This window comes from Parasteatoda tepidariorum, chromosome 10 (assembly GCF_043381705.1).
Source record: "Parasteatoda tepidariorum isolate YZ-2023 chromosome 10, CAS_Ptep_4.0, whole genome shotgun sequence".
In the NCBI taxonomy this organism is placed as follows: Eukaryota; Metazoa; Arthropoda; class Arachnida; order Araneae; family Theridiidae; genus Parasteatoda; species Parasteatoda tepidariorum.
The window spans coordinates 80,112,072-80,127,914 of NC_092213.1; the positions used below are offsets into that span (position 1 = coordinate 80,112,072).

Below are 15,843 nucleotides of genomic sequence, written 5' to 3' on the forward strand. Positions count from 1 at the left end.
ATGAGAAAAATTGAAACTGAATCATACAGCAGACACTGAATTTTGTGCTTTATTCTATAAATGAATCAAAAGAGTAGAAATATATATTCCTTAGAATTCAGCATGGATGCAAAAATAGAATGCCTAATAAATAAATATAATATACCCAAAAAATAAATGAAATCGTTGATAGATTTTTCACAACGATTCTAAAAGAGGAGAGAGTTTTGCTTCCGGTTGCTAATGGCAACCCGAACTAGACCTAACCACACAGATCATTAGTGTCACCAGTGTAGCCAGTTCGAATATTGAAACGAGACCTTGGAACACTGTCCAAATCAAATACGGCAACAGTCTTGCGTTAAAATCGTTCAAATTGCATTTCATGTTTGTATTCAGTATTATAATTTGCAAAAATTAATGCTTCAAAAAATACTCAAAAACTGAAAAACAGCTATAAAATTTTCATCGGCAAAATTTTCCTAGTTAAAAAATACTTTGATTCAAAATAAGAATAACATTCCGCAGACGACGCAAAGAGGGCAATACGCATGCGTTGTAGCAGAATTCAGCATGGTTTCTACTTGAGGTGATGAACTTGTATAGAAAAATTCTGTAATGTCAACTAAAATGTGTGTTTTAAATTGTTTTGGGTGATAAGCGTTTGAGTGAGTTAGAAATTGTACAAATATGATCAATAAGGAAATATTCAATTGTTGAATACATTCATTTTTTTTCAAGTTTTCGTTCTTATTTGTAAAAAATTAAAGGTGGTTTGTTTAAACTGTCTCAGTTTCTGAGCAAGTGTCAAAGGTAAGTGTCGGTAAGACTTAATAGTTAAATGTTCTATTTTGAAGACCTATAAGTTAATCCTTTTCCTCCCATTCTGTTTAACAAGTTTGCGATAATCCCCGAAGCCACAAAAATGTACCATTTTGCGGCTACTTTTGTGTTAAAGGAGAACAATTGAAGATTTGTTTACAAAAAATAGATTCTGAGACATAAACTAATAGTCTGCAGTATTTGAAAGAAAATTATATATATTCTTTCATTTACACTTCTTATTTAAAATAAAATTGTCTTATTTGATAGACATGATCAATTATAACAATTTTTAATTATTTTACATTAGATTTTTTCAAATATCTGTGCAAAACCAACAATCAATTTTCGCTCAGTATAATAGTACCTTATAGTACTTTTATTGTTCACTGTTGCACAGTAATACCCTTTGGCTACTGATTTATTTAAAAATCAAACTGGGTTAAAAAAATTAATGGCAGTAAGTTTTTGATTAATGTTGATAGGAATTTTTCTTATAATGATCCAATCCATTAATAATGGATTAGTTATCAGATATCTACATCATAAGTGTTATCAGTGTGAGTCGTTAGTTGCTAATGCATCTTTTTTGTGTCATGGATATTTCCATTTCATGATCTGGCACATGAACAATAACTAAGACACTCAATGGATTTTAAACTTGCAAATTTTTTTTAAGAAAACGTGTTGAGATTTTCCTTGGGGTGGCTACAAGTTATACCTTTTGAGTTTGTCCCTGTCTGTGATATTTTTTTTTTTTAGTTTCTTGCAGGCCGGTGCCTGAAATTCACCAAGACTAGGTGATTATTCTATCTCATATTCTGACACAGAAACCTTCTTGTGCATCAAAATTTAAATATCTCATTCTTTTCTAAGATCAAATTATTTTTGCCACTAGTCTCAAATTAAGTCCATGACAAGTCACAGTCATTAAATGAGAGTAATCGGGGGAAACTTTTATACCATGTAAATTGTGATTTCAAAGATATTTCCTTTTCTGTATCTGTTTGTGCCAATTGCAATCACGAAGGTGTCAGGATTTTTTTTTCTTGTATGCTATTTCTGGGAAGTTGCCAAAGCATGCTAATTTTTTGTGAGGATACGAATAAAAAAATTTCCTGTGAATTGTACCTTGCTTATAAGTTTTTTTCTGAATACCCATGAATAAAGGGTAGACATGAACTTCAAGTATTTGCGCTCTCCAGTTCATTTATTTTTTGAGTTGAAAAAACCGTGCATTATTATGACATTTTTCTGATTGTAGTTAATTTTATTTACAGTAATATAAATGTAGAATACTTGCGTAGTTATCTGAAAGTTATTGTTTTCCTAAGTAGTTACCCATATTGATTATATAATAAATAATCCATTAGAATTTAATTGCCTTCGCCTGTTTATGTGAATAAAGCTAAGGAGTCTTCAGGTTTTTATGTTTGGCTTGCATGAGGCTTGTATTGGCTTGCAAAAATAGAATATGCTTATGCTTGCATGAGGGGTAGTTACAATACTGTCTTTGTGCACAGGCATAAAGACAAAGTACTTGGGGTCCTTGAGAATTTTACTTTTTATAAATTGTATGAAAAGAAAAAAACTAAGAACAAAAATATTGCATTATATATTTTTTTAAAATTAATATATTCTTAAATAAAGAATGTGCATTTTTTCCCCTTCTATAAATAGTGATTGATTATCATGTAAACACAAGTAATTTGAATAGTTTACAACCAGGAAATTTTAAAAAGTCAATCGAAATCTATTTCTCTGTGTAAAAATGAAGTTTTTAGGTACTCAACTAATTTCTCTAGATATGCTTGACCACCATCAATTCCGTTTAGTATTTATAATGAGTTAAATAAAGTAATAATTGAAAGAGTTTGAAATTACTGAGCATTATGGAACAGCAACTTTTAAACTGGTTACGCTTGATGTGCATTGAAAGATGTTTTAATAACTGACTTTATAGTGTGACGAAATAATTCAAAACCTTTTGAATTTTTTTCTTTGTTAAACCCTTATGTTTTTTTAAATTTAATTAGCTTTTTGGTTTTGAAAATTATTTTATTATTTGAGGATTGCAATTAGTTAGCGCCTCATTTTTTTAAAAAAAATTATGCATTGTTTCATTGTTCTTTTATGTGCATTGAGTTTTTGGGGTGATAAAAATGTTTTTTAGTTTGTTAAAATCATTACATATCTTAAAAAGGCTTTATTTTATGTATGTTTAGTTTTTTAGTTCGATTAAAACATTTCTATTCTCTTGGGCCCCGCTTGCTATTACAGGATGCGTAGTGTTTTTGTAAAGTGCTTAAAGGTGCTTATTTTCGATTTATGTTTTTTTAAAAGCCCTTAAAGGTGCTTTTTTTCATTGAGTGTTTTTAAAAAGTACTTAATTTTCCCTTTTTCAAAATGAGATTTTTTATTTACTATGTTGATTTTTGCTTTGAATTATGCGAAAAGACACAGTTCTCGTTTCTTTATTCAACATTTTCACAATTAATTCAACCCCAATCTATTTTGGCATATTGTCAGTCCGTAGCGTATGAAAACGCCATTCATTTTGCATGATTCAAAATTTCATGATTTTTGACAATTGGCAGAAATAATGGTGAATGATTTGACATGACGGTTAAAACAAGGTAAAACCATCAATTGTCAAAAGCTTTCCAACCATGCCTAATTATGATATTTTTTTGAAGTGCTTAAAAATTAAACCCTATTTGCACAAATTTACAAAAGGAGGACCCTAGTTGAGAGAATGTGACTTAACATTTATTTTAAATATTTACAAATTACGAGTAATTTTTTCACAATTTTACAAAAACAGGACCTATCACAAAATGTCTGGACAGACCCCTGTATATTGACATGCACCGATGGACCAATATTGGGGTGGCTAGAATTTTTAATATTGGTCTTATAGAGGGCCAATATCCGCTGTCATGGGGCCTATATTGGCTGAATAATGAATATAAAATATCTGGTGAATCTGACAGTTGTATATAGGGTCGATACTGGTTGTACAGTGACTGTAAAATATCGGGTGAATCGGAAAATTCTATATAGGGCCTGTATTGGAAGATATCGGCCCTTTAAACCCTTGTTGGGCCAAGATTCGTAAATATTGGTTCAATGAGAGCCCAAGTTATTTTGCTGTTAGGGTTGGTGTAAAGGCAATGACCATCTGTCATAAAATTTTACGTTGTAGTAGTGCATTCTGTGCATGCACCAGTCTTTGGAACTCCAAACCAATGTTAATAATCAATTAGTCTGGCTCCAGTAGTTAATGGCCACTCTCTCTGGAAACCGGGAAAACTTAAACTTATTAGGAAGTTTTAAAATACCACTAGTAAACTTCGAATTCTGAGAGAAATTCTCTAGAAATTCTTGCTATTTTGATAAATAATTAGAATTGATAATTTTGTTATTTCTATTTTTTATAGTAAACAAGCATTTTTTGAAATCAAACTTTTAATAATAATACGTAATTTATTAAATATGAATTAGAATTCTTAATTACTTATTTTTTTAATGTCTTGAAATTTTTATGTACAAAACAGCAAATTAATTCTGATTTAAAGAATAAAAAATTTTCTGAATATCTTATGAATTCTTAGTTTTTTGATATTTTTTATAACCGTTGTTGAACAGCCGGCCCAATTTTGGGTTTACGACTCCATAGCCTTGTAATTTTGAACCAATCCAGAAGGCAAGGAAACTCCTGGATCAGTATGGGAACATGGAGAACGGCAGATTTAACGGGCAGCAGTCACCATTTACTACACGGGGAATCTTCAGCATGTGGTGATCAAACCCACGACCTCTTGGACACGGGCCCAAAGCCGTACCAACCAGACTATCCCGATCCAAATTCTTAGTTTGTTAATTTTTAGATTACAACTAAAATCATATTACAAAATTCTGTAAAATGTTTAGAAATTAGACTCTGGAATTCTACAGGAATTTAGTTTTGTTTTGAGCTTTGTATCATGTAAATGCTCTGTGTTGTATTTTGTAATTTTTAACTTTTTTTAAAGTCTTCCCAGGTCCTTCAAGTTAGTTATTTTTCAGCTGTGAGGGCTATTTTCATCTGGTGTAACTCATAGAAAAACAAAAGTTTTATTGTATAATTCTCTATTAAGACTAATTTTAACATATGCTTCTGAAACATGGACCCTGTCTCGTACGGATGAGGTTATGTTGGGTACCTCTAAGAGAAAGGACTTGAGAAGTATTTTTGGTGGACTTAAAAAGTGGTGTATGGCTTAGAGCAGTGTTCCCCAACCTTTTTATCACCGCGGACCGGTCAAAGTTTGATAATTTTACCGCGTCCCGCTGGGGGGGGGGAGGCGTTGATTGTTTATATTTTAGATTATTTTGATTTATTAATTTTATTTAAACATGCCTTCAAAATAGAATACAGTTGCACCAAAAAATAAATATAAAGTGATTTAACATTTTAACTTACTAGAACGTTAAATCAATGAGAACCCTGAGCTTGTTTCTTTGCAACGAGACAATGATACATTACAAACATTAAAAAATTTATGTCACTACCTTCAGGGGCCTCTTTTTTTTAAATAAATAAAATTTTAATGGAACAGATATTTTTAATTTGGGGTGTAAACCTGGGAATTTAAATTCATTTTCAATGGAATGGGCGGCCCGGTATCATTTGAACCACGGACCGGTCCGCGGACCGGGGGTTGGGGAACACTGGCTTAGAGGAACAAATTTAGAGCGTTATCACTCATATAATGAACCTGACATTATTAACTTCATTAAACTAGTAAGAATAAAATGGACAGGCAACGTTATTAGAATGGATGGAGACCATATCACAAAAAGAGTTTATAATGCTAAACCAGTTGGCACACGAAAAAAAGAATGCCGAATTTTTAATGGCCTAGAAAAAGACCTTCAGGTCTTAAACTTAAAAACGCTAGCAGGAAAAAGGATGAAAATTAAACCCTGAAAAAAAACTTTTTGAGAAGGTTAAGGCCCAGCCTGGGCTGTCGAGCCATTGATAATGATGTTGAGGGCTAATTTGCCATTATAGCACTTGACTTATTAAGGAATTCTATCCTCTTTTGACATTTTAATATTAAATTTTATTTAAAAAAAATTATCAAATGTTTGTTGCAGTTCATGCATTTTTTTAGTTCATTATTACAACACATCACTGTTGGAACATTATAATTTTTTATCAGTCGAAATAATTTTATATTATTATAATTTTAATTTATATTACCTTGGTGTTTTAGTAATTTGTTAATCTAAAATCTTTCTCCACTGTTACAGGTAAAGCATGGCTCCTTCCACTACCATTGAAACTGTTACTGTTGTAAGACCTTTAAAAGTAAGTGCTATTTAAATTTTTCTAGATTTTTTTGATACAAATAATACATTAGTTATTCATAACTGCCGCCAACTCTACTGGATTTTCCACTAGACTACTGGATTTTGCCAGTTTCTCCTGGTCTACTGGTTTAATAAGAAAAATTCTGGTTTTTGTAGATTTTAAAAATTTCCTAAAATTGAGTAAATTTCCTTTTAAAATCCCTATTGTAATAAAAATTTTGCTCAGATTATTGCTTGCTTGAATATTTAGAGAAGTGTTACTAATACATAATGAAACGAGCCTCATTTTTTAAAATCAGTTAACTATCTTTGATGAATTAAATGCCTATTACTATTCGAAATTACGAGTTACATAACATTTCAAGTTCATTTAACGTTAATCATAACTGGAAAATATTGCAGTTTTTCTATTTTAAGGACTATAAAAATCCCTAAAATTCCCTATGTGTAAAATATTTAGTACATTTTGCATCAATTATCATGAAATTTATATTGTTCAGTAAAATCTACTGGATTTTTTCCTATCCATGTTGGCAGCTGTGGTGATCAATGGTCAGAACTAAGGTGCTACAAGTGATGGAATTACTGTGTCAGCTACTTTTTTGTAATGTAATTTGCTCCTTTTTGAAGAAAAGAACATTGAGTTCTGAGGTACAAAAAAAAGAAAAAAATTAAATGCATAAGCTCCTTGTGAATACACTTATAACTAGGGTGTGTAGCATTTTTAAAAAGTGCTTAGAGGTGCTTATTTTGGATTTGCAATTTTTAAAAACCCTTAAAGGTGCTTTTTTTATTCAAAGTTTGTAAAAAGTGCTTAATTTTCGATATTATAAAATTTTTTTTTTTTTCTTTGCCTTGTAGATTGTCGTCATAAATTACAAAAAAAAAAGCAAGATTTTTACTATTTCTCAGAAATATTCACCAGATATGAGATATTTTATCATGATTATGTTAAGTTTTTGGAAATGTTTTTGCATTTTGTTTATTTTATGTTTATAAATTAAGAACTTTAAATGATAGAAAAAAATAATTTTTATTACTGCACATATCCTATTTATAATTTCTATTGGAAAGTGCTTGAAAATATTTTTTGAGTGCTTAATAGGTGCTTATTTTTTGTTGAAAAATCTAGCTGTTTACCCTGTATAACATTACTTTAATAAAAGTACAAGGTTCAAGTGTAACCTATTTTTTAAACCCGATTGGTGCAAAGCTTACAGGAGTCCCTCCGTAAATGCAGTGAGAACATCCCTGATGTGTTATACTTTATTTATTCTTATCTTTAAATATATAACAAAATCACAAATATGTGATAATTTTATAGTATTTCTTGAAATAAATATTTACTGTCCTGAAGGACTTAAAACAGTTGGAGGATTGAAAGAAAAATTTCTAAAAATAAATAGGCTCATTTATTATTCAAACCCTTTCTTTTATTAATTTTTTCTTTTTGTATTCAACTTTTTTATTATTTTAATATGAGTATAAATTGAATCCTCCTGCAAATATAGTCTCCTGAAAACAGTGACTCTATTTTGAAAGTAGTTTGTAATCACTATTTGAAAAAAAAAATAGTTGTTAACTTCTAAAAACTAAACTAAACTCAGTGGTGCGACAGCCCATAGAGGGCCAAGGCCTACTGTGCCCACCTCCGTTTTTTTTGACCTTGAGCCCTGGAGTGCAGGAGCAGATGTTCTGTTTAGGTGGTCAGCCGAACACTGGGGGGAAATGTTAGTGATGTCCCCCAAAGCACAATATTATACTGAAGAAGGCTGTCCTATTGAAACAATTAAATTATTTGTTTTCCTCTATCATACCAATTCATAATTCCTTTTGTAGCACATTGTTTGTTTTTTTAAATTTTTTTTTTAATAGCAGTCACTTTTGTCTATTTCCCATTGGCCTTAGAAATGCCAGAATTGCTACTCTGTTGTCGTTACCTCGTCATGCAAAAACAAATTCATTTATAGGGTGGGTTACATTCACACAGAAGGAGCCGTGATGACTCAGGGGATAGAGCGTTCGCTGGCTGGTCCAATATCCTCAGTGGTAGACGGATCACGGGTTAAAGTCCCTTTGCCGTCAGGCTAACCTTGGGAGGTTCTCGTGGTCTTCCTCTCCATGTAACTCAAAAGCGAGTTAGTTCCATCAAAAAGTCCTCCATGAAGGCAAAATTTCTCCCAATACTTGATCCAGGAGTTCCCTTGTCTTCTGGATTGGGTTCAAAATTACAAGGCTACGGAGTTGAACATTAGAAATCGTAAACCCGAAAAATGGGTCAGCTGTTCAACGACGGTTATAAAAAAATAAAATCACACTGAAGAGAGGACATAGAACACAGAGATAAAGTTACATCCATGCCTATGGTGGGATTCGAACCCACAACCACCTGCCCCATACTCCAGTACAGTAACCACTAGACCAGTGATTGGCTTTTAGCGCATTGTTGCCTATACTCTTTTAGTTTACGCTTAAACACACTTGAATTTTTTACAAACTATTGTACTTTTTTAAATAATCCACAATATGGATTCATGCGATTTCTTTTATTATCACTGCACCAATTCATGATTTTTTTTAAAAGCTTTATCATTACACATTGTCACATGAATTTTTAGTTTAGTAAGACTATGCTCTTCAGTTTTTTTTGGAAGCAAAGATATCTCTAGTTATTCTTTATCTTTTTTTTTGTCACACTTTTAGTCATGTGAAAATTCGCATGTTTAAAATTTCGAATTCTTTGTTTAATATTTTTAGTTTTAATTGTTTCATTCTGCTTTTTTCAAAAACTCAGTAAATGTTTGGAGATTTTGCTACCACTTTTTGTCAAAGGTTATGGAAGTATCGAAATAGTGGCTTGCAATTGTTTCTTTGAACTAAGTTATGTGTTAATAGAGTGTAAATACGTTTTTGCATCCAATTTCGTATAAAATATTGTATATAGGGGTACAATATTTTTTATATTAAACCTGAGACATATTTTTGAATTTACTCTTAAGTCATAACAGTTTATAGAAACATTAAACTTCAGTAATTAAGTTCTATTTTTCACTGTTACTTTTTTTTCAGATATTTATTTATTTAAAAATTTTTTTTTTAAATAATATACCATAAAATTCCTAACTTGAAAGTTAGGAATTTTAACATTTAGCAGATGTTTGAAAACCGAATGTTTAGTTTATTCATACATACTAAAAATCAGTATTTTTAGAGTATTTCTCTCAAACCCTAGCAGATGGAATTTAGTGCAAAAAATGTCCAACGATTTTGTTAACTTTAAAGAATTTTTTCCAACTGAAGACTTAAATGTTTATTTTTTAAAAAAAAATTATTTATCAATGAAGTGACATAAAAGGATCATCCCTGGTGTAAAAACTAATAATTTTCAGGGTCAGAATTTTAGAAATTGGGGTTCTAGTGTGGCTGGATTTTATGCCAGTTATTTTACTGAATAATATAAGTTGCAATGTAAATTTTTGTGCTGCAAGTTGACGTGTTGTGGTGCGGAGTGATGTCAGGAGTAAGTGATGTGATCCAAAAGGCCACTATTTTAAGGGCTTGGATCAGGATAATACTAAGCCACGGAGAGCATTGAGGCCAGAATAGCCTGGTTGGTATGGTGCTGGACTCAGGTTCGTGAGAATGGGAGTTCGAATCCAGCCAACTGAAGACTGGTATTGTAGTAAATGGAGACTGGTGCACGTTAAATTCGTCGTGTCACAAAGTCCTCCATGTTTTCATAACAACTTATACTTCTGGGAGTACTGAATTGAAGATTGAATGTTCTCGGGTTCAGGTCGAAAATTATGATCTGTCGTTGTTTGTATGGGTCCGTCCCGAGTGATTTGTCTTTTTTGACATGTCCCTTTCATATCTGAAACTTTTTATTTTGTAAATGCAAAAATATTTTAATTCTGAGAATTTAGAAGCTTTTTGATTATGACAGAAAATTAGAATTGTTGCTTTCGTTAAGTTAAATCGGATTACGAATTTCGTAATATCGGTATTTTTAGTTCATTGTTTCTATGGAGATTCATTTGGGGATACGAAAATATTCGTTACATAGAAATTTTCGCTATTCCGGATTTCGCTAAAACGGGATTTGACTAGCTGAGTACCCGTTCTTCATGCAGGGGGAATGAAAAAGATCAATTAATCAGAAATGAACAACACTACGAAGTCATGCACAAAACTGAAAGGCATATACCAACACAATTGGAGAGCTTAGTTGAAGAACCAGGTCAGTGACATTTTTAAGGATATTTATGAGTCAGTGAAAGTAACATGAAGTAACTGCATCAATAGGGTACGTTTTATGTAACAAAAAAAAAATTTTTTTTTTGCTTTCATTTTGATCTTAACAAAACTAATCTAAATTAGTTTTTAGTATGCTTCCATGATTTTTATTTTCAAATTAGGCAGTGGTAAATAAAATAAGATAAATAATTATTAGTCTTGTCTTCTAATAAATCAATAATGAAATAGTTAAAAGGTCATTTTTTTAGTCTTACCCTAATTGTAGCTTCTTTGAAAATATCACTTTCCTGGTTTTCCACTAAGCTCTTCAATTAATAAAGCTAAAATAATTTCAACAGCTATTTAACGAACTTCCATTTTGCGAATTTTTCTATTTTGCGAATTTTTTTGAAGAACCAAGAACACTTTGGAAATTTTCTCGTAAAATAACTTCTAAATAGCGAAGTGAATTTTCTATTTAACGAATTTTTCTTTGAGATCCACTTTCCCTATTTCCCACTTTCCTATTTAACTTCCACTTACCCTATTTAAAATTACTTTGCAGTTATAATTTTATACAGCATATAAATACAGTCAAAATTTTCTGCATACATTTAGCTGCTTTTAGTTGAAAATGTAGGCGGCATGATAGTGTAACACTGGATAATGTTTTGCTCTATTCTTGTTTTCCATGTAGATTTCTTTTATAGCCAAGATTTATAAAATAGTAGATACTAGTTTACAAGATGAAGGTGTATCAATTGCTTTTTTAATTATGTCTAGTGTTATTAAATTTAAAACATGTTTTGTGTTTAAGCATTTTAAAAGGTAATTTTCTATTTAACGAATTTTCCATCTAACGAACTTATTATCAAGATTTAGCGACTTCGTTAAATAGAGGTTCGAGAGATAANGCACGTGCCTAGTGTGCCTATAGGTTAATCCGGCCCTGATGACTAGTGTTTATGAATTTAAAACATGTTTTGTGTTTAAGCATTTTAAAAGGTAATTTTCTATTTAACGAATTTTCCATATAACGAACTTATTATCAAGATTTAGCGACTTCGTTAAATAGAGGTTCGAGAGATAAATGGAGGTTTTTGTAGTTCATCCTATCTGAATTGACTGTATTTACCATCACTTGGCGTGCTGATATTGCTTACGGCAAGATAGTCATAATTTATCACCGATAGCAAGTAATTTTCACCAGTACACATCCCTTTCAAATGAGCTTTAGACACTTATTCCAATAGTATTGGTGTTAAAATTGCTTAGTATTGGTACAGTTTTAATAGTCTCCAAATATATGAATATGTGGAGTGACTATCACTTATATTATTAAGCATCAATTCACTAGACATGCTACCTTGATTCAATCTTGAGCTACCCTTGGATGAATGAAAGTTGGCATTGTCTAATGGTCTTTATGGATGGTCCACAATGAACAGTTGACTTTGTATCTTAGAAATCAAATGTTGGAACGATCATGAACAACCATCATCCCAATGTAGGAATTAGAACTATTTTATGATGGTTCAACATAAAAGAAAAAAAAAACCAAATTGTTTTGATGGTATATTCCTGAGAACCAACAAGAAATTCCAATCAACCATCATGGAAATGTATAGTTGGAGCCATCATGAACTGTTGGTCCATGAGAGATGATGATTCTTTTGATGGTTTACCATCACAGTATTAAAGTAGCATTTTCCATCATGGAATGATGGAGGTTTGTTAGCGCATCAAAAACCATGAACACGTAATGGAAAATGTTGAATGTCATCAGGAATCGCACTGAAACCAACATAAACCGTCAACATTTATTGATGGGACCATCACAAATTTTGACTTGGTTATTATCAACAATAAGTAAGCATCATTGTCGTGAATATGGCAATTTTTTACGGTTCATCCAAACGAATTAGTACCTTTACTCCAAGAATTTTTGCCATTTAGTACATAACATATTTATTTTATTTCAATGTGCATATACTATCACCTAAATTAACAAAGAATCATTGGTGTCAATAATAGTATGGCGATTTTTCAAGTTTCTAATGCTAACTCTTCAATATTGTTCATTGAATTTATCTGACATAGCGAATGAAATATAATGAAATATTAANGTTTTTGACAGAGGGGTTTTTGACATGACGGTTAAAACCATGGTATAAACCGGTAAGAACCGTCATGTGTCAAAAACTTGCCAACCCTGCTGAGAACCAACAAGAAATTCCAATCAACCATCATGGAAATGTATTGTTGGAGCCATCATGAACTGTTGGTCCATGAGAGATGACGATTCTTTTGATGGTTTACCATCACAGTATTAAAGTAGCATTTTCCATCATGGAGTGATGGAGGTTTGTTAGCGCATCAAAAACCATGAACACGTAATGGAAAATGTTGAATGTCATCAGGAATCGCACTGAAACCAACATAAACCGTCAACATTTTTTGATGGGACCATCACAAATTTTGACTTGGTTATTATCAACAATAAGTAAGCATCATTGTCGTGAATATGGCAATTTTTTACGGTTCATCCAAACGAATTAGTACCTTTACTCCAATAATTTTTGCCATTTAGTACATAACTTATTTATTTTATTTCAATGTGCATATACTATCACCTAAATTAACAAAGAATCATTGGTGTCAATAATAGTATGGCGATTTTTCAAGTTTCTAATGCTAACTCTTCAATATTGTTCATTGAATTTATCTGACATAGCGAATGAAATATAATGAAATATTAAATACTAGGAGGCTTCACCCCCTGCCCGCTCGCGCTCGCCAACCCTCGGAACTGCTTTCGCAGTTCATTTCGGATTGCTTTGCAATCCAATGCTCGCTTTACTCGCTCATTGGATACATTCTTAACGTCTAGCTTTTGTATACTTTTTTGAACNTGCAATAAACCTTTTTTTTTGATCAGATAGAGTTCGAAGCAAGCAGATATCACTGATGATATCTTTAAAATGTTTGAAACAACGTATTGTCTATAGTTAAATATTGAGCTATAGAAACGCAGTGCTATAAGCGAAAGCAGAGAGCACGCCGCATTTTACTATACTCAATATCGAGTTATTCCCATTCAAGTCAAATCAATTTATTGTGTAATGAAGGTCAGGAAATATAATATGGATTGACTTTGCACCCTGTTCAGGTTGCAGCAAATTTGGTCATTTTAGTTCAATATGCTCTAAAATTTCTGTGTAAGTACTTTTCCACAAATTGGGGGTAGGTAGTTATTAATTAAAATGTTTCAAACATTGTGGGTAAATACTTTTTGTAATTCTGAAAAGTATTTTTAGAAATTTTCTAAATTATTTAATTTTTTTAAAATAAAGCTTTTGGCTCAAAATTTAAATTTTAAAACAAATCTTATAAAGTTATTTAAATTAAGTTTGGTATGAATGTAAAAGAAAAACTGGCTGTTCTAATGTTTTATGTGTTAATTTTTTTATTTATTTATTCTATAATAATATTTTAATTATTTTTTGAGGTACAGCCATGCCAACACATTACTCAGTTTCACTAGTTCATCGCAGCATTAAATGTATAAAAAATTATCATTGTGCTCAGTTTTTGATTTAGGGAATTCAATATGAAAAAATAGTAATTATTTAAAACAAAATAAAAAAAATACCGACAAACCATGCTTTTAATTTATTTGAATTTCAGGTGGGAAGGGGGTTGCAGATGCAACTTCTTAACTTCCAAGCCTGCTGTTAATACTACTATACAAGTCACATTTTTAAAGAGTTTTTTTTTTCTTTTTCAATTTATTTATGAAGATTCTGTTAGGTCTCCGAAGTGTTTCGAATGAGTGTCTCACAAAACGATGTTTGAAATAGGAAAGGGGAAAGAAGAAAAAAAAAATATTCATCCTTTCAGCTTAGCACATTTCTTTTGGCCTACCTGGCATTCTGCCCCCCGTCGTTTTTTTAGAGGACGCGCATCCTATTCACAGAAAATAAAAAGATGTTTCGCCCCGTCTCTTTTGTCTGTATTTACGAATGGTGGAAGAGATATTAAAAAAAGAGAAAAAAAATGAAATTCAAAGTTTTCTCAAATCTTATAACAATAAAAAAAAATTTCTCTACATTTTCAAGGTTAAATATAAAGTTAAGACTTCTTTAAGTGAAATTTTTCAAAGAAGTGCGATTTTAATAAGAATAAATTTTATTATTGCTGGTTAAATATTTTCCCGTTTAAGCACTTAAATAATTTTTTTTTTGTAAATGAAAAGTTAGTATAGCTTATTCAACCATGTGGGATTTTTATGCAATGAACAAAACTTAACTTATCCTTTGTTAAACACTGCCCATACCTATTTCACTGTACCCATGTACTACATGGTGCGTAGCGTTTTTAAAAAGTGCTTAAAGGTGCTTATTTTCGATTTTCGTTTTTTAAAAGCCTTTAAAGGTGCTTTCTTCATTAGATGTCTTTAAAAAGTTTCCTTTTTCGAAAATGAGATTTTTTTTCTTCTTTACCCTGTCGATTTTCGCCACGTATTATGCAAAAATGTGTTTTTCACATTGTTCTATTCAGCGTTTTGACAATTCATTCAACCACTATCAATTTCGGCGCACTGTTGGTCCCTAGCGTATGAAAGCACCAATCATTTTACATGTTTGATGAAATACTTGAAAGTCCGCATGTACCTCTACGGAGCTGGGTTCGGAGAGCTGATTGCACTCTCGTGTGCAACTCTGCTGCATTTTGCAAGATATTTTCAATTTCAGGCTTCATTTTTCACCCTCTGAAATCGAACCGAGAAATCTCTCGATATTTTTATAGCGGCTAATATAATTAAGAAAAGAGTTACTTGTCAGAAACTAGTTATTTTATTCTGATCGTCTAAAGTCTGAAAATTATTTTGCATTTTGTTAATGTATATAGTGCTCAAAGATATTTTTTGAGTGCTTAAAAGGTGCTTATTTTTTGTTGAAAGATTTGGCTACTCACCCTGTACTGGAGAAGTTTGCGAAACTTCTTACTGTATCCTTCCAAGAAATGATCGTATTATTTATGTTGGATGTTCTATTTTATTTACAATTTTTATTGTGTGGTACAGTACAGAACCCGTTATCCGGAAATCAGAAAACCGGAAAACCAAAAATCCGGAACTAAATTCGATAAATTTTCCCGCCATTTTAAGAAAAAAAAATTTTTTCCTCATAAGATATTAGGGTTTTTCTTTCTTTTTTGAAAGATGTTTACCTTACCATCATTTTAGAAATAATCATTAGTGTATTACTCCATCGTTTTTTCTTCTTTTTAAGANTTAAGACTTCTTTAAGTGAAATTTTTCAAAGAATTGCGATTTTAATAAGAATAAATTTTATTATTGCTGATTAAATATTTTCCCTTTTAAGCATTTAAACTCTTTTCTTGCAGAGATGATTATGCTCCGGAAAAAATCCGGATTTTTCTCTA

At 31.3% G+C, this 15,843-nt stretch overlaps 1 protein-coding gene across 2 annotated transcripts in view; it reads left to right on the forward strand.

Moving 5' to 3' along the window:
• Positions 1–268: 268 nt before the first annotated feature.
• LOC107439361 (transmembrane protein 47) overlaps positions 269–15,843 on the forward strand; it is a 58,477-nt gene continuing 42,902 nt past the window's right edge. The window contains exons 1-2 of one of the 2 annotated variants that reach the window (XM_043054703.2): positions 269–792; positions 6,100–6,157. In XM_043054703.2, the coding sequence (XP_042910637.1) occupies positions 6,107–6,157 (51 nt within the window). In that variant the 5' untranslated portion in view covers positions 269–792; positions 6,100–6,106. The remainder of the gene's footprint in view (positions 793–6,099; positions 6,158–15,843) is intronic. The other variant, XM_043054704.2, reaches the window with a different exon arrangement.